The sequence below is a fragment of the Polypterus senegalus genome, chromosome 4 (assembly GCF_016835505.1).
Source record: "Polypterus senegalus isolate Bchr_013 chromosome 4, ASM1683550v1, whole genome shotgun sequence".
NCBI lineage: Eukaryota > Metazoa > Chordata > Cladistia > Polypteriformes > Polypteridae > Polypterus > Polypterus senegalus.
In genome coordinates, this window is record NC_053157.1 from 179,933,993 (window position 1) to 179,959,934 (window position 25,942).

Consider the following 25,942-nt stretch of genomic DNA (forward strand, 5'->3'; position numbering starts at 1 on the left):
GTCTTTCAGCATTTTTTAGAGGAGCGTCCGTATCCTTTAAGCCAGTGTGCGAACACAACCCCCACCCCAAGGGAGCAGAGAATGTCAGAGAGAGACGGACAATCAAACAATCAAAAATCAATACGTGCTGTTTGGGCTTTCAAGTATGCGAAGTACTGCACGGGAAGCATATCATATATTATTGAGGAGTTTTATTTAATATGTAATATACATGCTCTGATTGGGTATCTTCTCAACCATCTTGCAATAGCGTCCCTTGTATGAAATCAACTGGGCAAAGCAATTGAGGAAGCATGTACCATAAATTAAAAGACCCTTTGTCTGCAGAAATCCGCGAACCAGCAAAAAATCTGTGATATATATTTAGATATGCTTACATTTAAAATCCGTGATACAGTGAAGCCGCAAAAGTCGAAGTGCGATATAGCGAGGGATCACTGTAATTAATTCACATATACGGTAATATAAAAATATTTTTAATCCATAAGTTGCCATTTTAATACTAGAAGCCATGAAGCCTATGAAAATATTCATAATGCCGGACCACCTTAAATTTCCTCGCACCTCTTCATCAGCATCTTTGTTTTACAAATGTGCCAATCAGCACTGGCTGCAGGCAGCCTGCTTACTCATCCCCCACGGAGGCAGGTGAATTCAAATCAGATGCTGTGGTCTCTTTATCTGGGTGTGAGGTGCCTGGGGTTGTATAGAGTAAATAATATATTGTTATTTGGAATACATACGTTTCATGTGTGCGCTGTGTTCCATATCTACAAAAATATATATGTAAGTGTAGGATGACAGGAAGTGTGAGGCAAGAAATGAAAAACATTTCTGTTTTAGTAATGTGTTCAACATGTTATAGTAATAATGACAAAATGCTAATGGGAAGTGTATAATGTGCAAAGACTGAAGTCCAAATATCAAATAAACACTTTCACAATGTATAACAAAACAAGTGTGCTTTTATTCAAGAATATAACCAAAGAAAAAGAAATCATTCAATTTATATGTTGCTATCAATGAGTTAAAAACCCAAGCTCAAATGTCAATCGACACAAACTAAACATATCAGCTGGGCTAGTGCAGGAGGTAAGAACTGCCATCGCGTAATCAAGAGATTACGGGTTTGATCCCGGGTCCTCCCCGCATTTACCATTTTGATTAGTGAGCTGCTATTATTATTACTACTTTCATATAATAATAACACACATTTGATTTGAGTCTGTAACGCCCGGTGTAAACTTTTGCGACGTGTAAAATATATTGCTGAAGGGATATAAGCAGACACACAAATGCTGCTGAATCATGTCTACTTGGTGTCTTGTTGTCACTTAATTTTGTTTTTTAAATCAGTTTAATTCTTGAATAAAAGCACACTTGTTTTGTTATATCTTTGTGGAAGTGTTTATTTTATATTCCAGTAACCACCTGAATGACATCAAATCTGTTTCTGCCTCTCTCGCACTTGCACACTCACATTCAAACATGAAAACGTCAGTTTTTAAAAACACAATGTCATTTGAACATGTTTTTTTTCTCCAATCTTGTCCAAGTTATGGTGCATGGTGCTGAGAATGCAGACAGACTTCTTTTTGGGCGCATACACCGTCAGCATGGCCCTGCCAGATCTAAATACTAGCGTGGAATTGCTACCATACTAAAGTGACTTTAGCTGCAGGTGGAAGTTTCTGTCCCAATTTATTTATGGTGCCAATCAGAGATGTGTTACGGTGCAGCAGTCTATTAGCCAGTGAAAACGATGTGAAGAAGTTGTCTATTGTTATGGTTCTACCTTTGTCCAGAACAGCTCCATAAGCTTTATGACCACAGTCTCAGAAAGACTTTCTCCCGTGGGACGGCTACGATCTTTTCCTAAATAAGAAGTGGCATTGCATGTGAACTTTGTCTCAAAATCTGCCACAATTCTTAAATTTGTGCAAAATTTGTCAAGCTTCGTTGAGATGTATTGCAAAAAAGGACAGCAGACTTTGGTTGGAAACAGTTGCTCATTAACAGTAATCTGTTTCCCTGGGTTGTAACTCAAAACACAGTTCTCAACAAAACGTCACTAGATGTCCGAGATCGCAGCAAATCTGTTGTTTTTCAAGACGTTCTGCGTGGGTGTCTTTGTTGTCAAAATGCAAATGCCGCATAGTACTCTGATAGCAGTCACGGGCCATTGTATCTTTGATTGCCAGTATAACAAATAGTTCTGAGCAGGCATCAACCACAGCACCAACTGTGGTCATCGCTGCTCTTGTGAAAAGAATAGAAATAAATGCCATCAACTCAGAGAGGGAGGGGCAAGGTTGTTGTACCACATGATACTGAGTGACTGAGAGAATAAAACCGAAAAAAAAAAAAAACACTAACTTTTACAAGCAGCAAAAATTTACACCGGGTGTTAACAATCAAATGAAATGTAGGTTTTTATTACATAACAACAACAATAATAATAATAGAAGCTCATTACTCAAAATGGTAAATGCAGGTAGGACCCGAGATCGAATCCACAACCTCTTAATTATGAGGCTGCAGTTCTTACCTCTGCACCAAGTAGACATGTCTATCTTGTGTTGACTAATATTTGGGTTTCGGTTTTACACATTGACATTTTCTTAGGTTATATTCTTGAATAAAAGTGCACTTGTCTTGTTGTAACTTTTGTGTTTATTTGATATTTGGACTTTAGTCTTCACACACTACACACATCATGTCAGGATTTTGTCATTATTACTATAACATCCAAGAGGACACTGGGAAAAAGACCTCTCAATTAATATATCAGAAAAGGAGTGGAAAGTAGCAATGCAGAGAATTCACTCAAGCTCCATATGCGCAAAGCATACAATTATACAACTCAAAATTATATATCGAGCACATCTGTCTCGACTAAAACTCTCCAAAATGTTTCCAGGGCATGATCCAACCTGCGAACGTTGCAACCAAGCCCCAGCCTCACTGGGTCACATGTTCTGGGCCTGCACCAAATTAACATTATTCTGGACAAAAATTTTTAATTACCTCTCAGACAGCTTTGGACTCACAATCCCTCCTAACCCATTGTGTAAATTGTGATTGCATTCACTACACTGTTGGCACGCAGACTCATTCTGATAAACTGGAAGAATCCAAACTCTCCTCTTTTAAGTCAGTGGGAAGGGAAACCGATGTGTTATACTATTTGAAATTGGAAAAAATCAAATACTCAGAGGATCCCTACAGACTTTTTTCAAAACATGGCAGGATCTAATAAGTAATATTTTAAAATAAGTTCATGAAGTACAGTGAATTTATTAATTTAGGTATGTTTACAAGCCTTAAATTTTACACCGTTTGGCTTGCTCTCTCTCAGGGGTGGGGATCGATCTGTTCTTAATATAATTCTTTTTCTTTGTAAAAACTTGATTGCTATGTATTGATTGTAATAAATTTAATAAATAAAAAAAAAAAATTATTACTATAACATGAAAAAAGTCCGGTATTACGAATATTTTCATAGGCTTAAGGGATTCTACTATTAAACCTATGGCGACAACACAAGGCCGAAATCAGCCGTGGTCAGATTGTCTGTCCACCCCAGGACAAGAATACGCCAACACTAATACAGGGCTTACTTGGAGTTCAAACTATGCTAACATTTAATATAACAACATTAATTATTTCTTGATGAAACATTATTTTTTCTAAGAATAAATTTACTTCAGTTAATGGTTGGATTTCCCTCATTTTTTCATTGTGAAATCAAGGTAATTCACCAAAAAGTGATTTTTTTATAACCCCTTTTGCTCATTTTTACCACAATAATTGTGGAGGGAACTGTATATAAACATTGGTTTACTGTATTGCCACATAAATACAAAAGTATCACAATAAATGACACCTGGTTGAATTCATGAGATGTGAATGATTTAACATACAAATTAGTACATGTTACTAAGAAAGGGCAGTCAGACTTGGAAAGGTGACAAGATACTTATGAGTTAAGAAATAATTTAAATGATGTGAACAGGAGATCAATCACATCGTTGTGAGGATATCTAGGTAAGGAAAAATGCAACAAAGGTACACTAGGAGTAATGGACACCTCAAGCAGACAAAGTATTTTTAGCAATAGCAAAAAAGCAAGTTTCGAGAAAGATGCTATCTATAATTTGAAGAATTTAATTATACAAGTATAAAGTGTTTTAACCAACAGAAAATATAGCACAACAGCTGAGATTCATATTTGAAAGTAATCATGACTTTTATATTATCAATAGGGAAACTCTTATACAGCTCATTTTTGTAATAATTCATAAGACCTTAATGGCTGTAACAGTTTATTTCTTTATGTGACACACTTGAGGCAAAGTGAGGTAGATTTAAAAGTACATTATGTAAAATAAAAGCATCATTTTATATTAACAACTAGAAGCAGAAAAAAAACTAAACAGATCTTCTCACTGGATGAGTAAAAAGGTTTGCTACCACAAGTACTGTTAAAGAAATCCTAAATATTTTAGAGATTGTAGAGGATAAAGTATTATCAGGATTAAATAATATATACAGTTTGGTTTGAAGAAGGATTTAGTTGTTAGAAATAAGAAGCTCATATTCGGCAAGGGGCACTCAATCATACCTTCAACTAAGCCTCCTAAAGGAACATTCTTTCATCATCTCATCAATAAGAGGTATGCTCTTCTCACTCAGATCAGCTCTCAACTGAACTACTCATGCAGACAGACAACCTACAGTTGTGCTTGAAAGTTTGTGAACCCTTTAGAATTTTCTATAATTATGCATAAATATGACCTAACACATCGTCAGATTTTCACTCAAGTCCTAAAAGTAGATAAAGAGAAATCAGTGAAACAAATGAGACAAAAATATTATACTGGGTCATTTATTTATTGAGGAAAATGATCGAATATTACATATTTGTGAGTGGCAAAAGTATGTCAACCTCTAGGATTTGCAGTTAGTTTGCAGGTGAAATTAGAGTCAGGTGTTTTCAATCAATGGGATGACAATCAGGTGTGAGTGGGCACCCTGTGTTATTTAAAGAACAAGGATCTATCAAAGTCTGCTCTTCACAACACGTTTGTGGAAGTGTATCATGGCACGAACAAAGGAGATTTCTGAGGACCTCAGAAGAAGAGTTGTTGATGCTCATCAGGCTGGAAAAGGTTATAAAACCATCTCTAAAGAGTATGGACTCCACCAATCCACAGTCAGACAGATTGTGTACAAATGGAGGAAATTCAAGACCATTGTTACCCTCCCCAGGAATGGTTGACCAACAAAGGCATGTAATAGTCGGCGAGGTCACAAAGGACCCCAGGGTAACTTCTAAGCAACTGAAGGCGTCTCTCACATTGGCTAATGTTCATGTTCATGAGTCCACCATCAGGAGAACACTGAACAACAATGGTGTGCATGGCAGGGTTGCAAGGAGAAAGCCACTGCTCTCCAATAAAACATTGCTGCTCATCTGTAGTTTGCTAAAGATCATGTAGACAAACCAGAAGGCTATTGGAAGAATGTTTTGTTTACGGATGAGACCAAAATAGAACTTTTAGCATTATGTTTGGAGAAAGGAAGAACTGCATTCCAGCATAAGAACCTTATCCCATCTGTAAAACATGGTGGTGGTAGTATCATGGTTTGGGCCTGTTTTGCTGCATCTGGGCCAGGACGGCTTGCCTTTATTGATGGAACAATGAATTCTAAATTATATCAGAGAATTCTAAAGGAAAATAATCCAATTGAAATGTTGTGGAAGGACCTAAAGCGAGCAGTTAATGTGAGGAAGCCCACCGACATCCCCGAGTTAAAGCTGTTCTGTACGGAGAAATGGGCTAAAATTCCTCCAAGCTGGTGTGCAGGAATGATCAAAAGTTACCAGAAACGTTTAGTTGCAGTTATTGCTGCAAAGGGGAGTCACACCAGATACTGAAAGCAAAGGTTCACATACTTTTGCCACTCACAAATATGTAATATTCAATCATTTTCCTTAATAAATAAATGATCAAGTATAATATTTTTGTCTCATTTGTTTAACTGGTTTCTCTTTTTCTACTTTTAGGAGTTGAGTGAAAATCTGATGATGTTTTAGGTCATATGTATGCAGAAATATAGAAAATTCTAAAGGGTCCACAAACTTTCAAGCATACATGGAAATTTTTCAATGGCAGTAACTAAGGTAGAGAAAGCATTGTAGACGTAATCATTCAAATGGAGCTCATTTGTGTACTAGTTTAGCTTGAAATATGGAAATCTATTGCATGTCCACAATAAGAGAAGTTGCTAGAAAACCACCTACTACACCTCAGTCATGGACATGAGCTAGTATCACCTGGTCCAGGAAATTGTTCAGCAAGTAGTAGTCTTTGGTTGGGAGAGCCCCCCCATAAGCTACTCATTTTGTAAACTATTTTGAAAACTTATGACCTGCAGATATTTTACTGTATTTTCTTTTGGTCCTGGTACAGAATTTCAATGTCCTGAAAACAGAATCACTGCTCTCTGTTGGTGTCATGTCTTTCTTCCCACAAGTACAGCTCCTTACCATCTCAAGTTCAGGGTTGGCCCTGACCATCCTACACACCTTTAACATGCTACTTTTCAAAACAAGGCGAAATGGCAGGCCATGAATTTGCTTTAGAAGTTGCACCATCTACACCACCAGTAGAGGCTTGTTCATGCACTACTTGCTAGGACAGAGACTACATGATAACTTGTTACAAGGATGGTAATTTGTGTTCACAATTCACCTGTTTTGATGAAACAAAACAGGTTACTGCACTCTAAATTGCGTTTTATCTCTGAATGCTATAACCTGTTCACCCCAGTGACTACTTCGACTGTTCCCCCACTTTTTCACCTCAAGTTGATTTTCTGGTGTTTCTAGCAAAGGTACAAGCAGCGCTGACAGCCAGCTACTCAAAAGCACAAAATTTATTTTTGTCAAGTAAAAGACTGAAAAGGGAAGATTACTCCACAAACAAGGCCAGAACAAAGAAAGCATAAAGTGAGGGACAAGACCAAAACACGTGGGAAAAGGCCAAGGACACATGCTTGTGTTGAACATTTCCTATAGTCGCTTGTCAGTCACAAAATGCAGCAGATTGTATATTCAGTTAAAGCTGGAAAACTGGATCTTACTAATACCGCTTGGTGAATGTTAGTAATGTTAAGAGATGTTTTTGTAAAAGTTTCACAAACAACAAACTTTGCAGTCCAAGCTTTGGTATAGGAGGAAGCAAGTGACATCACGCTATATTCATATCTTAAGACATGAGTTTCAATTCTCCCTTGGTGTCTGCTCAGAGGTTTCTCTGGAAATTGTGTTTGCCTGTTTTTTGGAATCAGGCTGACTAGCAGTCCCAAACTGTCCCAGAATGAATGACCATGGCTTTGTTTGCAATTCTAGCTGAAAATGTTGTACACCTTTTTATTCTGGTAATACCTCATTTCAACTATAGCACTGTATTTAAGCAGTTTGCATAATGAAAGAATGAAAAGCTGCCTTGTATAGAACGAGGCACAAATATCTAAGAGGGAAGGGGGAGGATGCGCCAGCAAATGTCATATTCTAAAAAGTAAACACTTCCAATGTCTTAAAAATAAAGTAGTGCAGACACACAAAAAAATGATCACACTTAACATATTGCTTCTTCATTTGTACTAATTGTAAGGAGCAGTAACTTTAATGATGGACTTATTGGAAAGACTGGGGCAAGAGAAATGCTGCAAAAAATGAATTAATTAAGAATATTGTGTTCTTTAGAACATCTGACACAAAAATAAACAAACCACTGTGGTGTGGGAAAAAAACACTTTTTCATATATACAACTGGATGGAAAAAATCTAATTTAAATAGAACTCAAATTAAAATGGACAGTTTTAAAAATGTACATACCTTCCCATCAATATTCCCTCCTTCTTTCACAACAGGGTAAAATCTAGGTGTTTTGTTAGGATCTTGTAGTCGTGGTGTTCTTGGCGTTTTTGGAGTCCTGGCTGGATGCAAAACTGGCGAGTCTGGTACTGTTGTAGGCAAAGAACGAGCAATGTTTGAAACAGGAGGCTCAGGAGCTCCAAAGAGTTTATTTGCCAATTCATCTGCTAAGCCTAACAGAAAAAGAAATAAAAGAAATTGCAGCCTGAGAAGACAAACCTAATAGGCTGACCCACATGGTTTCATGTTCCCCTCACCTCTGCTGAACCTTCCCAAAATGTGTCGCTCCATATCAACCAATCTCTAATTTACTACACCCAATGGTGAACTTCATATTCCGTTTTCTGGTTTTCCAGTCTGCTGGAAAAAACATTGCACAGGGGTCAGCTCTGCTGCAGTGCTGCTCTGGAGTTCAAATTGTGTGTGGAATTTGCACATTCCCGCCATGTCTGCTTGGGTTTTGCTCCCACTTCTCAAAGACAAGCAGTTTAGGTTCACTGAGTTGAACTCTTGTGTATGAGAAAGTTGTGGGTGTGTGCATGAATGCCTTCATTGGCACCCTACTGAATTGTGCACTACCATTTCCCTCTCCCTTCAGTTCTGAAATGGGTCAAGTGGTTTAAACGAGTAGATGGATAAGTTGTCAAAAAACAGTATTTTTAACAAAAAGGCTACTTAAGGTTTGGAAACCAATGTAACTGAAGTATGTCATTGACTTTGCAATCAAAAACAAGCCTTGCGAGTCCACTCCTTCACTGTGTCATGTAGCCTATTCTTGTAGGGTCAGATGCAGTTCTCAAACGTCAAGGGACAGCTTGTTAAAATATTAAGTAGTGAACTGTGGTGAAACTTTGTGCTGCAAAGGCTACACACACAGGTCTTCTTCTCAAACACCCACCACCAGTTCTTCCAGTCCTTGAAGTTTAAACTGCCAAGTTCAAGGAGCGGTCAAAAGAATCTGAAACAAGGTGTCAGAGAGGAGAAAATAAAAAGCTAAAATTGCTGTTATCAGTTCATGAGCTCAGTAGCACAAGGTAACTGAATTTTAATGAAATTTATTTACAATGTAATGGGTGTTATGATAGATGAGATGCATGTGAGGCATGCTTCTGTCTGCTACAATATCTTTCTGTCATCTTGACTATCACTGTAGGTCCCAACAGCAAAAAGAGTGTAGATAAGCACTGAGCTATGGATACACTACATGTTAAAACACTGTGATTATTCTGGCATGGCTTGTTTGCATTTAAAAGTAGATTGTAATGTTAATTTCCTTTAGTTATTTGTCTAAACACCCTGAAACAGTGGATGGTGTGCAGCCTCTTGCTTGCATCTACTGGTTTAGGGTGTGTTGAGCACTGAAATCTACATCTCCTGTGGCACTTCAATATCAACTCTCTTAAAAGCCCTTTTAATAATAATAATTCTTTACATGTATATAGCGCTTTTCTCACTACTCAAAGCACTTTTCATAATGAGTGGGGAGCCAATTCAACCACCACTAATGTGTATAATCCACCTGAATGATTAGGGGGCCAGAATAACTAGGACATGGAGGGCACCCAGGATACACACAGTGTCAGCACCTCGGTTTTACGTGTCATCTGCAGGGTGGTGCTAGTTTTACAGCACAATGTCTCCATCACTGCACTGGGGCATTGGGATTCACATTCAGAGCACAGGGTAAGCACCCCTTGTTGGCCTTGCCAACACCTCTGGCTTTTCCTAGATGGTTTCCCATCCAAGTACCAGCCGGGCCTGAACATGCTTAGCTTCAGGTGGATGACCTCTTCTGCATTTCATGTGGTATGGCTGCTGGATGTTCACCTCTTTTTGACAGGGTGTGACACATCGTTCTGTAGAATGAATATTTTGCAATTCTTCATACTTTCACTAACATTGTAGTTTATCATAATCAGAAACTTGCTCTGTTGGACTCATTTAAGAAGAGCCACCATTGCCCTCTGCAGTTGAAAATCACCACCCTTACTCTGAGTACTAACTTCATGATGGATTGAATTGGTTTAGAAATGCAACACTCGGGGAGCTGGCTGATTGTTTCCTCCCAGTTGTTTCCAGATGTAAATATTATACTACATGTAGCCTAGTAGGCCAGACTACTGTGCATGCGGATTAAATGCTGCAATTGTTTTTCCTGAGCAGAATTTCACAGAACCTCAAGTTTGGATTTGATGATTTTTAGTCCAATATGTTTGAGTTTTGTTCTTGCTTGTATGCTGCACAATTCACCTTAAAGCAGAGCAGTTCAACTATTAAACTATAATTTAATTATTATTAGTATTTTATTCCTTTGGGATTCATGTCTTGTTGGCCTGTCACCCTCATTATAAGTTTTTTTTTTTTTTTATGTTTGTGCTAATCCTGTAGACACTTTGAATTGGCTTACTCATACTGGCACTGTTTATCTCAATAATAATTGCACTTGTGATTTCAATGTTTTTGTATTATTTTTACATGCTTCAGTTTTAACTAAATAAACAAGACCAGTTTTCCATAAATATGTTGTTTTCATTGATATCATTGTAAACAACAATTAATATCCTATTAACAATGACAAGCTATAGCTTGCACAAGACTGTTACAAATGTATTTTTGAAGGATGCAAACTATTGTCTACTGATGTTATTGACAAAATCCCACAAAATATCAAAATATAATTTTTTTTGTCAATATCACACACCTCTAGGAGAAACTTATTATCAAACTGCACAAGGCAGAGTTTTACAGCACTGGGTGCAGATGGGTAAAGAATTGTCTTCAACAGAAAAACCAAACAGTGTTAAGGTGCTTCTTATCTTTTTCTGAAGTTGGAGATGTCAAATGTTGCACCCCGCAGTGTCTGATGATGGAAACAGTGCTTCTATATGTAATGTAAAAAATACAGAGCTTACTCTTACAAATTAAAGCAGATGGATTATCAGAAACATTTGAACTCGACAGTGGGCCTGATCAGAATTCAGATATAGACTGATATATGAAACAAAACACAATATTAAGTTAAATAAAAATTGACTGCACATGAATCATTACGTATGCATATACAATAAGTCCTGAAGCTAAAAAGTGCATACTTTGAAAAGAAATGGAAATCTACGAGGATATTCATAATGTTCATAACCAGACAGAAGTCAAAATGATTAAAAGGTGGATAGGATGCTGTAAATAGATGTCATATATCAGATAAATTATACACTTATGAGACTATGTTCAGGATACTAGGTGCAGTTTTATCCACAGTATTACTCTGCAGTCACATGACATATTTCAGCGTGCAAATGCTATTTATCTGCTGGACTTCGACTTAAAGTAACAGTGAATGTGGCTTGTGCAAAAGTGTCGACACCTTGAAATCACAGATAGTCAGCTACTAGAGGATCGTTTCTTGCTTTAGGATTTTTTCCAACTCTCCCTAGAGAATTCTTCTAGCTTTGACTGAAATATCATTGCAAAATCCATATTTGCTTTGGGTAGCTGTCTTGCTGAAATATAGAGCTTCTGTTCTGCACAATGTTCTGTATCTCATTCCTCATTTTATTCTGAAAACAGTGTGTGAAATGTCTCCTTTGCCTAGGGATATTCAAATGTGTGTGAATATTGACTTCTATGAAACCTAACTGTTGACTACTAAACAGAAAGAAAAAGGTGTGTTCATAAGCTAGGATAGGCGTGAAAGGATTTGGTCATGGATCAAAAGGCAGACAATGGAAAGGCATCAGAGATCTCCTCAGAAAAAGAAGCTTAAAAGTCACGGCTAAGGCCTTTTCAGATGCAGAAGAGAAGACTGTCCTTGATATTACGCCACATGCCAATCAATTCTGTTCAATCATATTCATAAAAAATTGCAAACGTGTTTAAGGAAGGATGGCACTCACGAAAATGCTGCTGAAGCTCTTTTAAAGGCAACAACAAACAAATTTCAAAAGGCCTGAAGCAACCAAAACATCTCCAGCAGACTGTTCTTTACTATCCACCTTACAAGCTGAGTGTTGCAACCTCAGATGTACACAGATTTACAAAGACATTAAATGGGCATCTTAGATTGCGCAGATTGGGCAGTGACATTCTAACCTATCATGTGCAAGCAATAAGACAAAAATATTATAAAAAATAAACAAAATCTTGTATCTGCTCTAACAGCACCTATGGAATGCATTTGTCCTTTACAAAAAGAATGCTGACAAAGATATACATCAAGCAGACTTCACGTGGGAGGTTTCGGGTTCTGAAGAACCACCAGCCATCGACCTTGCCTTAAGTGGTGGGGCTTCAGAGCACAACATTTGTGAATCCTGAATGTCTGATTTACTTGTCATTTCATCAACTACTGCCCACCGACAACAAAGAAACACAATCCTACATGAATGTGTGTGGTTTATTGCTCGAAATGTGACAGGCTGGACAAGAAAGTTCGCAAAGAAACACGCTGAGCTGTGCATTGGTGACTGTTTTAAAATGTATCACACGAAGGATGTGCACCGCATCTGCATACCTTTCATAATATTTTTATGTTGACATTTACGCATTTCTATTACAAGTAATATTTTCTTGGAGAAAAAAATGAAGCATTTTGGCCTATTTGACTACGGGGGCTAAAAAGCATTACAAGAATAAATATGAATGATTAAATTGAAATGTCAAATTACCTAGAATATATTACCTCAATATTTTCAAAAATATGGAGAGTATGTGCAAATTTTCTCCCTGCAGCAATTGAAAAGCATCCAATTGAAACAGAGATGCATAAAGCCTTGAAACATGGCTGTAACAACACTAGGCCAGAGTCCAGAGAACAGTCCATAAACTACATTTATACTAGGAAGAGAATTGTTAATGTTTGGGTAGTTTGTCATATTTTTGTTCAAGTCTGCTTTTCCCATTTACATCGACATACAAGATCAAATGAATATATTTTACTGTGTGAAAAGTGCAACATACTTACCCTGTTGGGTTTTTGGGGGTCCAGGTGGGACTTCCTGATTGGGATCAATTGGTGGCTCAGGAGCAAGATTATCAAACTGTTCTTTACTTATTAAACTGAGCTTTTTAAAATTTTCCACCTCTTGCTGCTTAAAAGGAATGGGAGAGAAAAAATAAACAAGTTCAGTCATCTACCTAAGTAACTTTGTTATTACTGCTGCGCAACTCTGTGTTTCTCATGACAGCAGCCATGTCATTCTCATACAGGATCTCAACATGCCAAATGCCAGGTGAACACGATGTCACTTTGCACTTGACATCGTGCTTTTCTGTTTTCAATTTACGAAGATTCTGACATTTTCAGGGCTGCATGTTGCTCAAATTTCTTTCTGCTGATACCAAATGCAGGCATACCCTTTCTTTCAATTTCAGTCAACAACTTCTGAGCACACACATGTGACCAAACCCTACATGCACAGTCAGGACCACAAGCATTTGAACAGTGACACAATGTTCACAATCTTGTACACCACTACATTATCTTATTTAAAATAAAGAAATCATTACATGATTGAAGTATAGACTTTCAGCCTTAATTTAAGGATTTACCAAAAACATTGTATGAGCCATTTAGGAATGAGAGACATTTTCCTGCATTAACCCCACCCCTCCCCACCCATTTCCTGGGGCGCAAAACTATTTGGACATTTGACTGACAAGCTGTTCCATAGTCAGGTCAGGTGGGAGCAGTTCCCTCATTATTTCATTAAATATTAAACAGCTAAAAAGGTCTGGAATTGATTCCAAGTGTGGAATTTGTATTTGGAATCTGTCACTGTGAACTCTCAAAATGAGTTCCAAAGAGGTGTCCATGCAAATAATAACAGGTCATCATTAGGCTGAGAAAACAAAACAAACACTTTAGAGAGACAGCAGAAACGCCAGGAGTGGTCAAATCAACCATTTGGTACATTACTAAAAAGATGGAACGCACTGGTGAACTCGGCTCAGAAGACAACTGTGCTGGATGGTAGCAGAATTCTGTACATGGTGAAGAAGAACCCCTTCACAACATTTAGCCGAACTAAGAACACTCTCTGGGAGGTAGACCTGTTATTACCAAAGTCTACAATCAAGAGGAGACTTCATGAAAGTAAAGACAGAGGGTTTACCACAAGGCGCAAACCACAGGTAAACCTCACGAATAGGAAGGGCAGATAAGACTTTGCCAGAAAATATTTTTGAAAACCTGCCCAGTTCTAGATCAGTCTTCTTTGGGCAAAGGAAACTAAGATCAATATCTACCAGAATAACGGAAAGGGAAGAATATGGAGAAGAGAAGAAATGGCTCATGATTCATCATCTGTGAAACATGCTGGAGGCAGTTTAATGGTATGGGCATGCATGGCTGCGAATGGAAGTCAGTCACTGGTGTTTAAAGATAATATGACTGCTGGCAGAAGTAGTAGGATGAATTCTGAAGTGTACAAAGCTATACTGTCTGCTCACATTCAGCCAAATGCTGCAAAACAGAACGGCCAGCACTTCACAGTATACATGGACAATGAGCCAAAATATACTGTGAAAGAAAACCAAGTGCTTTTCAACACAAAGTAGCGGAAGATTCTTCAACGGCCATGTCAAACAACTGACCTCAACCCAATTGGACATTCATTTCACTTTCTGAAGACAAAACTGAAAGCAGAAAAGCCAATGTAAAGCAGCAACTGAAGATGTCTGCAGTAAAGGCCTGGCAAAGTATCACTGGCGTAGAAACCCAGCCAAGGGTTCAAGACTTCAGGCAGTTATTATGTTACCTGGTCCAAATACTTTTGAGACTCTGAAAATAAGGAGGGACATGTACAAAAATGTAATTTCTAAATGGCTCATATATTTTTGGTAAACCCTTTAAATTAAAGCTGAAAGTCTACACTTCAATTACATAATGATTGCTTTATTTCAAATCCACTGTGGTGGCATACAGAGCCAGAATTTTGAAAATTGTGTCACTGTCCCAATACATATGGTTCCGAACGTAGAAAGAGCTCCTATACCAGACAAAAGTTATAGATGTGCGCCAACTGCTTGAAACCACAGTAGTGACAAACAAGTCTTAGAACTTACTGTGTCTGCGATTATACGGATGTGACAGATGTGGGAATGTTGAGCTGACATGTGGATACAGAGCTGCTGTTCAAAGTGTTGGTAGCTATACACTTGAAAGTACTAGGTCTCATTTAGGTAAAGATAAAAAGCAAAGGAGGAGGACAGTGTAAAATATCTGCAGAAAAACAAGTGACAATATTTTCCATGTCATGCAAATTTTAACATTAACATTGGGTGATAATTATGTTCATTTAACTTATAAACTTCCAATTCTTGTGTATTCTATGCCAGTTAATGTTCATTGTCTCTACAAGTGTATGCAAACTGAAAAGGCTAAAAGTGATAGGTCTTCAAAACAAAACAAACTGAAACGATAAAAAAAATGTATAAAAGTGAAATGTTCTTTGATTTGGGACATGAAAGACTAACCTTTATTGTTGCATATTCTGTCTCACTTTCTTCCGTCCAGAGATCCTGTTCATAATAGTATAACCCATCATTGATTGCTTTGGCCAGGTCTGCTGTAATTTTTGCTCGTGAAACATGATAACCTGTACGGTCACCACTTGGATGCTTTCGCAGGTGTGGTGGAGTCTGGGTAACAATTAGAATTTTGTTCACATCATGATCATCAATTTCATAATCAGAGTCATCGTCTGACCAGTCAGTGAAGGTATTCTTCCGTCCCGCTATCTGCTCCATTTCCTCATCAAACATGAAGTCTAGTTCCTCTTGTTCTGGTTCCTGCTCTGCAGTAGGCATTTGCTTTGGTATAAGTTCTGGTTCTGCTTTGGGTTCTGAGCTTACCTGTAGATAAATCAAACATAATTGAGACTAACTCAAAACTATTAAAGTGTTTACTCTTTCTCCATCTATCAAGTGTATGCAGTTTCAAACAAGCAGAGTTGAACAGAGCAGTCTGCAAGTAGGCACAGATTCATCCACAGATGATTCAAGAAACTCTTTCAGCATGTCCCGAGTCTGTCCCTGGATATTTTTTCTTAGTGGGTCAGTCTTAGAGTGCAATATTTGTAGGCAAGGCCTAGGCAGTATTCTCACTACTTAACCAAACCAGTTCATCAGGTTTCACTTGATCCACCAATGCACTGACTTTAACCAGGGTTTCTCCCACACTAAACTGCTTACCACAATGTATCAATCCTGTAAAACAGTACAAAGTATAATTTAAGCTGCTTGCACATACAACTTCTGTGTTTTGGTTGCTATAAATAGTTCAAAACTTTAAGTTAGGATGTAAGAAGTAGACTGATCAACAAATTGAAAGCTCTGTCTGAGGATGTAGCTCCAGCTTTATCACTATAGTATGATGCAACATTTGCAAAACCGCATCTGCAACATTAATTGACTAGTCAACCTCACATCTCGACCCCCCATTCTCCACTTTAAATGGACTCAGATTAACTGCCCCATATGAAAAGACCATGAATGAATGACAGGCAGCAGTGACCCCACAACGCAAAGTGCTATACCACATTCAAGCATATACAGGTTTGAGAAACCCCCACAATCTTTCAAATATCCATGCAAGAACAAAGAGCTGATTCTACATTTCATAGCTGAGAGAAGGTCGCATTGCTTCTGCTGGATCTGAAATTTAATGATTCATCATAATCCGTTCTAGTACCTCAGCATATGCTTTTATAGTGAGGCTCAAAAACACCTAGATAACCAAAACAAGCCCTCTTGACCTCTTTATAAAAATGGAGTCTCAACAATAGTAAGGAGGCACAGGAAAAAAACTATTGAGTGCTACATCCACCCTAGGACCCTTAAATAGTTTCATGTTGTCAAGATTATATTAATGACTGAATAACGTAGGTTTACCTCCATAAAAAGTGTTCCAGACTGCATTGTGACAACCCCATCATTTACTACTAACTTCATATACATGCCATTTGGTTTACAAGGTGGGATCAGAAATCATGTGAAAGGTTAAGAGAGAAACTGAAAAAAGATTTACTGTTAATGTTTACTGCATAACTCTAATAAGAACTTCGGAGATACAGTGGAACCTTGGTTCATGACCATAATTTGTTCCAAAACTCTGGTCATAACCCGATTTGGTCATGACCTGAACTAATTTTCCCCATAATATTGTATGTATATACAATTAATCCATTCCAGACCATACGAACTGTATGTAAATATATTTTCTTTAAAGATTTTTTAAGCACAAAAATAGTTAATTATACCATAGAATGTACAGTGAAATAGTAAACTAAATGTAAAAACACTGAATAACACTGAGACAAACACTCAGGCTCCCAGTTCAGCTGCTCGCGCAGGCTCTCTCTCTCAGCAGCACGGGATCCTGCGTTCTCTCTCTCCTGCACCGGCTTTATTTATTTAGTTATTTATTAAAACTGGCCTTTTTGACGGGAGCTGTGGACCCGCTATACCATAGGAGGAAGCTGGGTTGAGAGGAGGTTACAGTTTTGAGAGAGAGTCCCTCTGCGTGATGCACCGAGAACAATGTACAGTACAGGGAGAGACTGAGCACGTGCGGAAATCATGGGCGCGCACAATGAAAGGGAAACTGGCTTATTCGTATACCGAGTGTGTGGTCGTGAATAGATGCAAAAGTTTGGCGAACTTTTTGGTCGTAACCCAATCTGTACGTGTTCTGAGACGTTCGTGAACCGAGGTTCCACTGTACACGAGAAAAAAAAATCATTGAAAATGGTCAGCATAACAACAAATAAACAATATTACTGTAAAACTTCATTCAGGCTTTTATTTAAAACAAACATGGGGGGTATTGCGGGCTGCTGTCACGCTACCCTTCGATCTTTTTAAAGCCTGTACAGCCGCTATCCTTTTTCCTGCTTTGTGTCTCTGCTGCTCGCGTTCTGATTGCTTCTCCGTCATCATAAATATACACCTGACCGAATTGTGTTTTCTTTGAAATTAAACTTGTTGCTTTAACTGTTGCGGGTCCACAGATTCTCATTGTGTATGTTGTGCATCATTGTGTAAATTAAAATTTTGTGCATTGAATGATGTGCAGTGAGACACCCGTATCTGTGTGCACCTTCCCTTTACATTACTTTTTTTTTTTATTGCCCATTCTGTTTCGTCTCACGGTTCTTTTATTTGTCTTTCGTGATCTTATTGTATAGATCACGTATTGTCTACTAGTCATTCATTCCACAGGATTTTCTTTAAAAATTAGAAAATCATCAAAAAGTTTATTTATTTCAGTAATTCAAAAAGTGAAACTCATATTATAAAGATTTATCACACAAAAAGTGATATATTTAAGCGTTTATTTCTTTTCATTTTGCTGATTATGGCTTACAGGTAATGAAAACTCAAAATTCAGTATCTCAGAAAATTAGAATATCACATAAGACCAATAAAAAAAGATTTTTAAATACAAAAATGTTGGCCTGCTGAAAAGTATGTCCATGTACGCACTCAATACTTGGTCGGGGCTCCTTTTGCATGAATTACTGCATTAATGTGGCATGGCATGGAGGCGATCAGCCTGTGGCACTGTTGAGGTGTTATGGAAGCCCAGGATGCTTTGATAGTGGTCTTCAGCTCATCTGCATTGTTGGGTGTGGTGTTCTCTCATCTTCCTCTTGACAATACCCCATTTTAAGTCAGGTGAACTTGCTGGCCAATCAAGCACTGTGATACCATGGTCATTAAATCAGGCATTGGTACTTCTGGCAGTGTGGGCAGGTGCCAAGTCCTGCTGGAAAATGAAATCAGCATCTCCATAAAGCCTGTCAGCAGAGGGAACATGAAGTACTCTAAAATTTCCTGGTAGACAGCTCTGTTGACTTTGGACCAACACCAGCAGATGACACGGCTCCCCAAATCATCACTGACTGTGGAAACATCACATGGACCTCAAGCAACTAGGACTTGTGCCTCTCCACTCTTCCTACAGACTCTGAGACCTTGATTTCCAAATGAAATGCAAAATTTACTTTCATCTGAAAAAAGGACTTTGGGCCACTGGACAACAGTCCAGTCTGTTTTCTCCTTAGCCCAGGTAAGACACTTCTGATGTTGTCTCTGGTTGAGGAGTTGCGTGACAGAAGGAATGCGACAGTTGTAGCCCGTGTCTCAGATACGTCGGTGTGGTGGCTCTTGAAGCACTGACTCCAGCCACAGTCCACTCCTTGTGAATCTCCCCCAAATTCTTGAATGGGCTGTGCGTCACAATCCTCTCAAGGCTGTGGTTATCCCTGTTGCTTGTCCACTTTTTCTCTTTCCACTCAACCTTCCATTAATATGCTTGGATACAGCACTCTGTGAACAGCCAGCTTCTTTAACAAATGACCTTTTGTGGCTTACCCTCCTTGTGGAGGGTGTCAATGGCTTCTCAACAACTGTCAAGTCAGTAGTATTCTCCATGATTGTGTGGCCTACTGAACCAGACTGAGAGACCATTTAAAGGCTCAGGAGACCTTTGTAGGTGTTTTAGGTTAATTAGCTGAGTGGAGTGTCACACCATGAGTTTACAATATTGAACTTTTTCACAATATTCTAATTTTCTGAGATACTGAATTTTGAGTTTTCATAACCTGTAAGCCATAATCAGCAAAATGAAAAGAAATACATTCTTGAAATATATCATTCTGTGTGGAATCAATCTATATAATATAGGAGTTTCACTTTTGGAGCTGACTTGCTGAAATAAGTTAACTTTTCGATGATTATATATATACACACACACACACACACACACACACACACACACACACAAACAAACAAACATTCATTAAAAATCAAAAATGGTCAATGCAGACCACAAGAAAGTAATCTCTGCAGCGATTGCTTAACATTCTCTTATCTAAGGTAATAAGCAGGAAAACTGAATGACATACTGTAAAACCATAAACAAATCCAAATATGAGCTAACAGACTAAGGGATGATTCAAGAAGAAATAGAGTGTAATTTTTTGAGTTCCATAAATTTAAATTTTATGTGGCTATGTGGGAAACAGTGAGAACTGTACATACAGTACATGTTAGCTACAAGTTTATTTGAAAATAGATCTGTGTTGGACCTTTCTCTCTCAGTTCAATGATATTTTGATAACATGCTGGACAGAATCGCTTGCTCTAATCAAAAAAATTGTATTGTTTTGCAGTTTTTAATTGTCCAACTTTTTAATTTCAGCATGGTCCGTAAATCACTTTAAAGAAGAAAAACTATTTGTATGCTACAAAAATCATGACTACTACATCAAAACAGATAATTTTCAGCCAAAAATGACACCACAATGTACATTAAACCAGACACTAATGTTTTCAACTCTGACGTCTGATGAAATTGGTGCCAAACTGCCAACTCCAAACACCCTTAATTTGCAATTTGTAACAATCTGAAGAAAAGGCTTCATTTTACACTAAGGAGGAGATAATTACACACTTTTCCTCTCCATTTAGCCTGCTTCTTATGGCAATACAGTTTTTAGAATTAATAAGTAAATAATAGCACAAAATATGTTAGTAATTGTCAGAATCATGGTTTTAATCCATTGAATGATTTAATAAAAAAAAAAATAAAAAAAAAAAGTAAATTCAGTCAATAATAAATAACCTTAAGCTGACCTTTGGTTTGGCAGGTGAAGGACGGTGCCTCTTTTTCACCTCAATCCAGGGCTCGGACTCCAGATCTGGAAGGCTTGTGGACAGGCCTTTGGACATTGTCTGGAGGTTGCTGGTTTCCACTGTCTTCTTTGCGTTAACTGTGGAGCCAGTTGTTGGAGAGCTTGGCGCAGACTCTGAAAACAGAACATAGTATACAGTGTGGTAAGAAATTGAAACAATCAACATTGACTTGAAAGCACATGTCATTTACTATATACTCAAACACCACCAAATATTATTGTGCAATTGACAACATAAATCTGACCTCAGAAAAAATGTAACTTTTCCTAAATAAAAAACTGAAAATACTGGTTATGTATTTTGTGGAACAGTGGTCACTACATCTCTCTGTTATAAAAAAAAAAAAAAATCTTTGAAGGAGACGAGACGTGATTTTCTCAGAGAGACACTTATACGTCCTGCGAGAAAGAGATTTAACCACACCTGGGGCCAGTAATAAAGGACAAAGAGTAGATGACAAAGTAGAACATTGTAAAGACTTCAAAAATGTTGGCTTGGAACACATGCAGAGCAGGTTAGAGATAATGGAAGTACTAAAATTCGAAAGTCTCAAAGAAAGGATAGTAAAGATTGCATAAGCGCAAACAAAAGGAAATTATTACTCTGTGAAATAACGGAACAGCGAGAAGAGATTGAATATATTGTTTGGATTTAAACTTTAAGTCAAGGACTTGTAGATCGTCTAATTCGTGTTGCCAGCGAGAATTAAAAGATTCCAAAAATGTTGGCACGGTATGAAGTCCCGTGAGTCATGTCCTACTTACAACTATTTTCAAACAACACCACAGTCATCCAACCTCAGTCGTGTGAATGCTTTTGTCAGACACTCTTCCTGCACTCTCAGCTCTTATAATTTTATCTGGACAATAATTTTATACATTCTAGATGACATGACAAAGCAAAGAAGAAAGAGCATGGACAAACATTCAAAAAAGTTGTTTTATTTATTAGAGAGAAAGAAACGATATTCACTCACATTGCATTGTCACAATGTAAGTCCAAACGCAGAATCAAAATTCAATGAGATCTTGAAGAAAACTTAATTCCAAATATTGTTTTTACTAAAGTTTTAAAGTAAATGTGAAAATAAGGCATATGTAACAATTCCCATGAAAATAACTCTCTCTTTAAATTGTATATCCGGAAAACCAAACCCAGGGGTCGATGAGCGAAGCAAGCAGGGGGCAGAGCCCCCTAGTTATAAAAAAAAAAAAATAATTTGTGTTACATTCTAATTGTGTACGGCTCCAAAACTAAGCGATTGCTTGGCCAGGTTCAGACTGACTAATGCAAATTGTACCTAGTCTAGGGCAAATGGGTATCCAATTGTTCAAAATCCTTAGGCGGTGAAATCCATTGAGGCCATGTCACATTACACAACTTTTCCAGTGACTTTCGTAGTAGACTTCATTTACATAATGTTAGCAAGTTGGAAGCAGTGGCAGTTCGCTCCTGTGACTCCAGTCACATAGTATAACATACCCAGTGACCGAGTCCAACCAGTCTGTGACTGTGGAGGTTTAATTTTGCCTCAAGTCGGAGGTGCGGGCTCTGTGAGCATGACAGCCAATAAGCAATGAGTGCTAACCCCAAAGTACAATGCATATGATGCAGCAACAAGGAATAAAAAACAAGAGTGTTTTGGAGCATGAACACAGAAGACAGACTTTTCTGCCTGATGCCATATGTTTTATGTACCAATATAGAACATGGGGAGGTTAAAGGGGCAGAGATTGCAGCTGAATTTGCTCTAACTGTAAATCTTATTTTGAAATATTTAAAAAAGAAAAAAATTGAAAAAGGGTGGCATGTTGACTATTAGTAAATCTTAAAAGTCCAAATGGACTAAATGTGACTTCCGGTATGTAAACTTTATGATTTTACGACGGCACGGACCTTTGTTGAAATGTAACAGGAACCTTTTCAATAAAGCAACGTACATTTTATTCTAAGCAGCTAAGCATTAACAATATCCCTCATTAATCATTAAAACTTAACATTACTAATATTTCTCTTTGATCAAAAATTTTCAACTTTCATCAGATATGACTTTTTCTTTAATCTCAATCTCTGGTAGCTGACTTAAAACATAAATATGCTACAAAAAATATCTTATATTTCTCAAAATATGTATTCATTATAGACAGGGAGCTCCAAGAACCTCCTGTACTTACCAGCTGCCTTTGTGGAAAACGTTTTTCCTGGTATGAACTCCGGACAGTTAATCAGTCGAGAAAAATCCGTCCGTGGTATATCACTAGTAGGTAGTCCAGGGATAGGCCATCGTTCAGGCTCCACTTTTCTCCTGATCTTTTGGTCTATAAGCTCTACTTCTGTGCTGTCTTTTAGAGCCTGGACAAATTAAAGGTTTTTATAATTATAATTTGTGTGAGCATCACAAGAAAACATCAAATCTCACATCAGCTTTTGAAAATGAGGGTTTACAGAAGTACAATCAAACTGTTAAAGGTTCACCTCAAAGATTAGATTAACATCCGTTGTGAGAGCTTGCACCCTGTGGAAACTAGCAATCAGGGAGATTGGCAGAAATCCTTTATTGTCCATCTTTCTTCTCAAGAAAAAGTCTCTTTCCAAATTTTCTGGACTGAAGTAGTATTCACTGAAAATAAAAATGAAAAAATAACCAATTGAAAACGTAGTGATTTACAACTTACTACTGTGTACTTTAAAGCAAGCATATCACTTAACTATTCATGTGTTTCAAATGTATGCATATGCATGTATAACAGTGGAATATTCTATAATATAATGGTGCAAAACAGATCACCGAGTAAAATAATTAAGATGAAGAAAGAAACCAGGTTTACCAACTAGCCAGAAACAATTCAGTATAAAATTTAATCAAAAACTGAATGAAAATGACCCATATTCTACAACTAATATTTAATATTAAGTATTTTTAAGTATTTAAAAAAAGTCTAAATTAGTGTAAGCTGCCTTTATTTTGTACTTCTACCACATGAACAAGAATATGGAGTCAAATCTTTGAAATATTAAAATGTGTGCTTCAATTTTAAACATTAAAGTCTAAATATTCTTGACTGTAACAGAAATTTGTCATTTTTCACCTTCTGATAGAGATCCGAAAAAAGCTAGATCCCTGGAAAAGCATCAAATAACATTTTCATAATCACTGACCTGGAACAAAAGACATGTCATGTGGTGGGGAGTGGGTGTTCCGTTACCTTCTCACATAGCCACCACCTCTGAAACTGTTTATGACCGCATCTTTGCAATTTGAAGAGGACCCCGCTTCACCCCACCAATTCTGTGAAAAGGAGTAACTTTGACTGCTCAAATACCATTTGTTTGAACCCCATATTGTGCTAAAATGGCCCGAGTTGTTTTTTTGTGATTTCAAAACATTCACAAATTCTTATGAATGTCACTAAGCAAACAATATGTCGAGCATTGATACTCAATTCTAACAACTTGACTCCACTGTATTTAACTACATCCTCTACAGGTGGATAATAACAATAGCATTGTACAAACAAAAAGTAGCATCAATAAATTGATTATACATGTTTAAATTACAACCCCAACTCCAATAAAATTGGAACATTGTATAAAATGTAAATAAAAACAAAATGCAATGATTGGCAAAATCATAAACTCATATTTTATTCACAATAGAAAACACATGAAATGTTGAAAGTGAGACATTTTACTATTTCATTTTATGAAAAAATATTAGTTCATTTTGAATTTAACGGCAGCAATACGTCTCAAAAAAGTTGGAATGGGGGCAATAAAAGGCCATAAAAGTAAGTGATACTAAAAAGAAATAGCTGGAGGAACACTGTTCAACATGATTGGGTATGAAAAGAGAATCTTAAAGAGGCAATCTCTCTCAGAAGTAAAGAAAGGCAGAGGTTCACCAATCTGCAAAAAAGTGCATCTACAAATTAGGGAACAATTTCAGAATAATGTTCCTCAATGTAAAATTGCGAAGACTTTGAATATCTCATAATCTGCTGTACATAATATCATCAAAAAATGTGAGATTCTGAAGAAATCTGTGTGCACAGGACAAGACCAAACATCAATATTGGACAACTGTGATGTTCAGGCCCTCAGACTGCACTACACTAAAAACCGGCCTAATTCTGTCATGGAAATCACTGCAGGGGCTCAGGAACACTTCCACAAATCATTGTCTAAGAACACAATTTGTTGTGCCATCCACAAATGCAGGTTAAAGTTCTGTCATGCAAAGAAGCTGCAATATTAGTGCATGATCCGGAAACTCCACCGTCTTCACTGGGCCAAAAAACACTTTTAAAATAGACTGAGGAAAAGTGGAAACTGTTCTGTGGTTAAATGAATCGAAATCTGACATTCTTTTTGGAAAAACATGGACATCGCGTCTTCCGGACTAAAGAGGAGAAGGACCTTCTGGCTTGCTATTAGTGCTCATTTCAAAAGCCTGCATCTCTGATGGTATGGGAGTGCATTAGTTCCTATGGAATTGGCAGCTTGCACATCTGGAAAGGCACCATCAATACCGAAAGGTATAAAATGGTTTTAGAGCATCATATGCTCCCATCAAGATGACGGCTTTTTTTAGGTAAGGCTTTGCACATTTCAGCAAGACAATGCTAAACCATATAATACTGCATCTACTAGAACAGCATGGCTTCGTAGTCTGGGTGCTGAATTGACCTGCCTGCAGTCCAGACCTTTCACCAATTGAAAACATGAAATGAAAAATATGACAAAGACGACACAGCATAGTTGTCTGATATAGGATTCTAGCTATTCAAGAATTCATTCCTCTCCCAAAAGTCCAGCAACTGATCTCCTCCGTTCCCAGACATTTACAGCCTGTTATTATAAAAGAAGAGGGGATGCTACACAGTGGTAAACAAAACCCTGTCCCAACTTTTTTGAGATCTGTTGCTGCCATCAAATTCAAAATGACCTTGTACTTTTCTTAAGATGATACATCTTCTTAGTTTAAACATTTGATATGTTTTCTGTGTTTTATTGTGAATAAAATATTGGTTTATGAGATTTGCAAATCATTGAATTCTGCTTTTATTTATATTTTACACAGTGTTCCAACTATTTTGGAATTGGGGTTGTATGTAAATTCTTAATAATACGGTAAAGGCATTTCTAACAAATAAAATTTTGTTGTTTCTAAAAGTGATCTTAAGTCAAGTTTAGGAAATATGTATTTCTGTTTTTTTTATGATCAGCTCAACCCACAACATTTTGATTTGCTCCACCACGAGTGCCTGTAAAGCAGTGATTTACAAGCGACAATACAGGAG

At 37.4% G+C, this 25,942-nt stretch overlaps 1 protein-coding gene across 4 annotated transcripts in view; it reads right to left on the reverse strand.

Moving 5' to 3' along the window:
• larp1b (La ribonucleoprotein 1B) overlaps positions 1-25,942 on the reverse strand; it is a 106,042-nt gene that overhangs the window by 13,997 nt on the left and 66,103 nt on the right. For 3 of the 4 annotated variants that reach the window (XM_039751705.1, XM_039751703.1, XM_039751706.1), the window contains 6 exons: positions 23,118-23,262; positions 22,817-22,994; positions 20,583-20,755; positions 15,420-15,797; positions 12,907-13,033; positions 7,908-8,119 (listed from right to left, as the gene is read on the reverse strand). In XM_039751705.1, coding sequence (XP_039607639.1) covers positions 7,908-8,119; positions 12,907-13,033; positions 15,420-15,797; positions 20,583-20,755; positions 22,817-22,994; positions 23,118-23,262 — 1,213 coding nt within the window. The remainder of the gene's footprint in view (positions 1-7,907; positions 8,120-12,906; positions 13,034-15,419; positions 15,798-20,582; positions 20,756-22,816; positions 22,995-23,117; positions 23,263-25,942) is intronic. The other variant, XM_039751704.1, reaches the window with a different exon arrangement.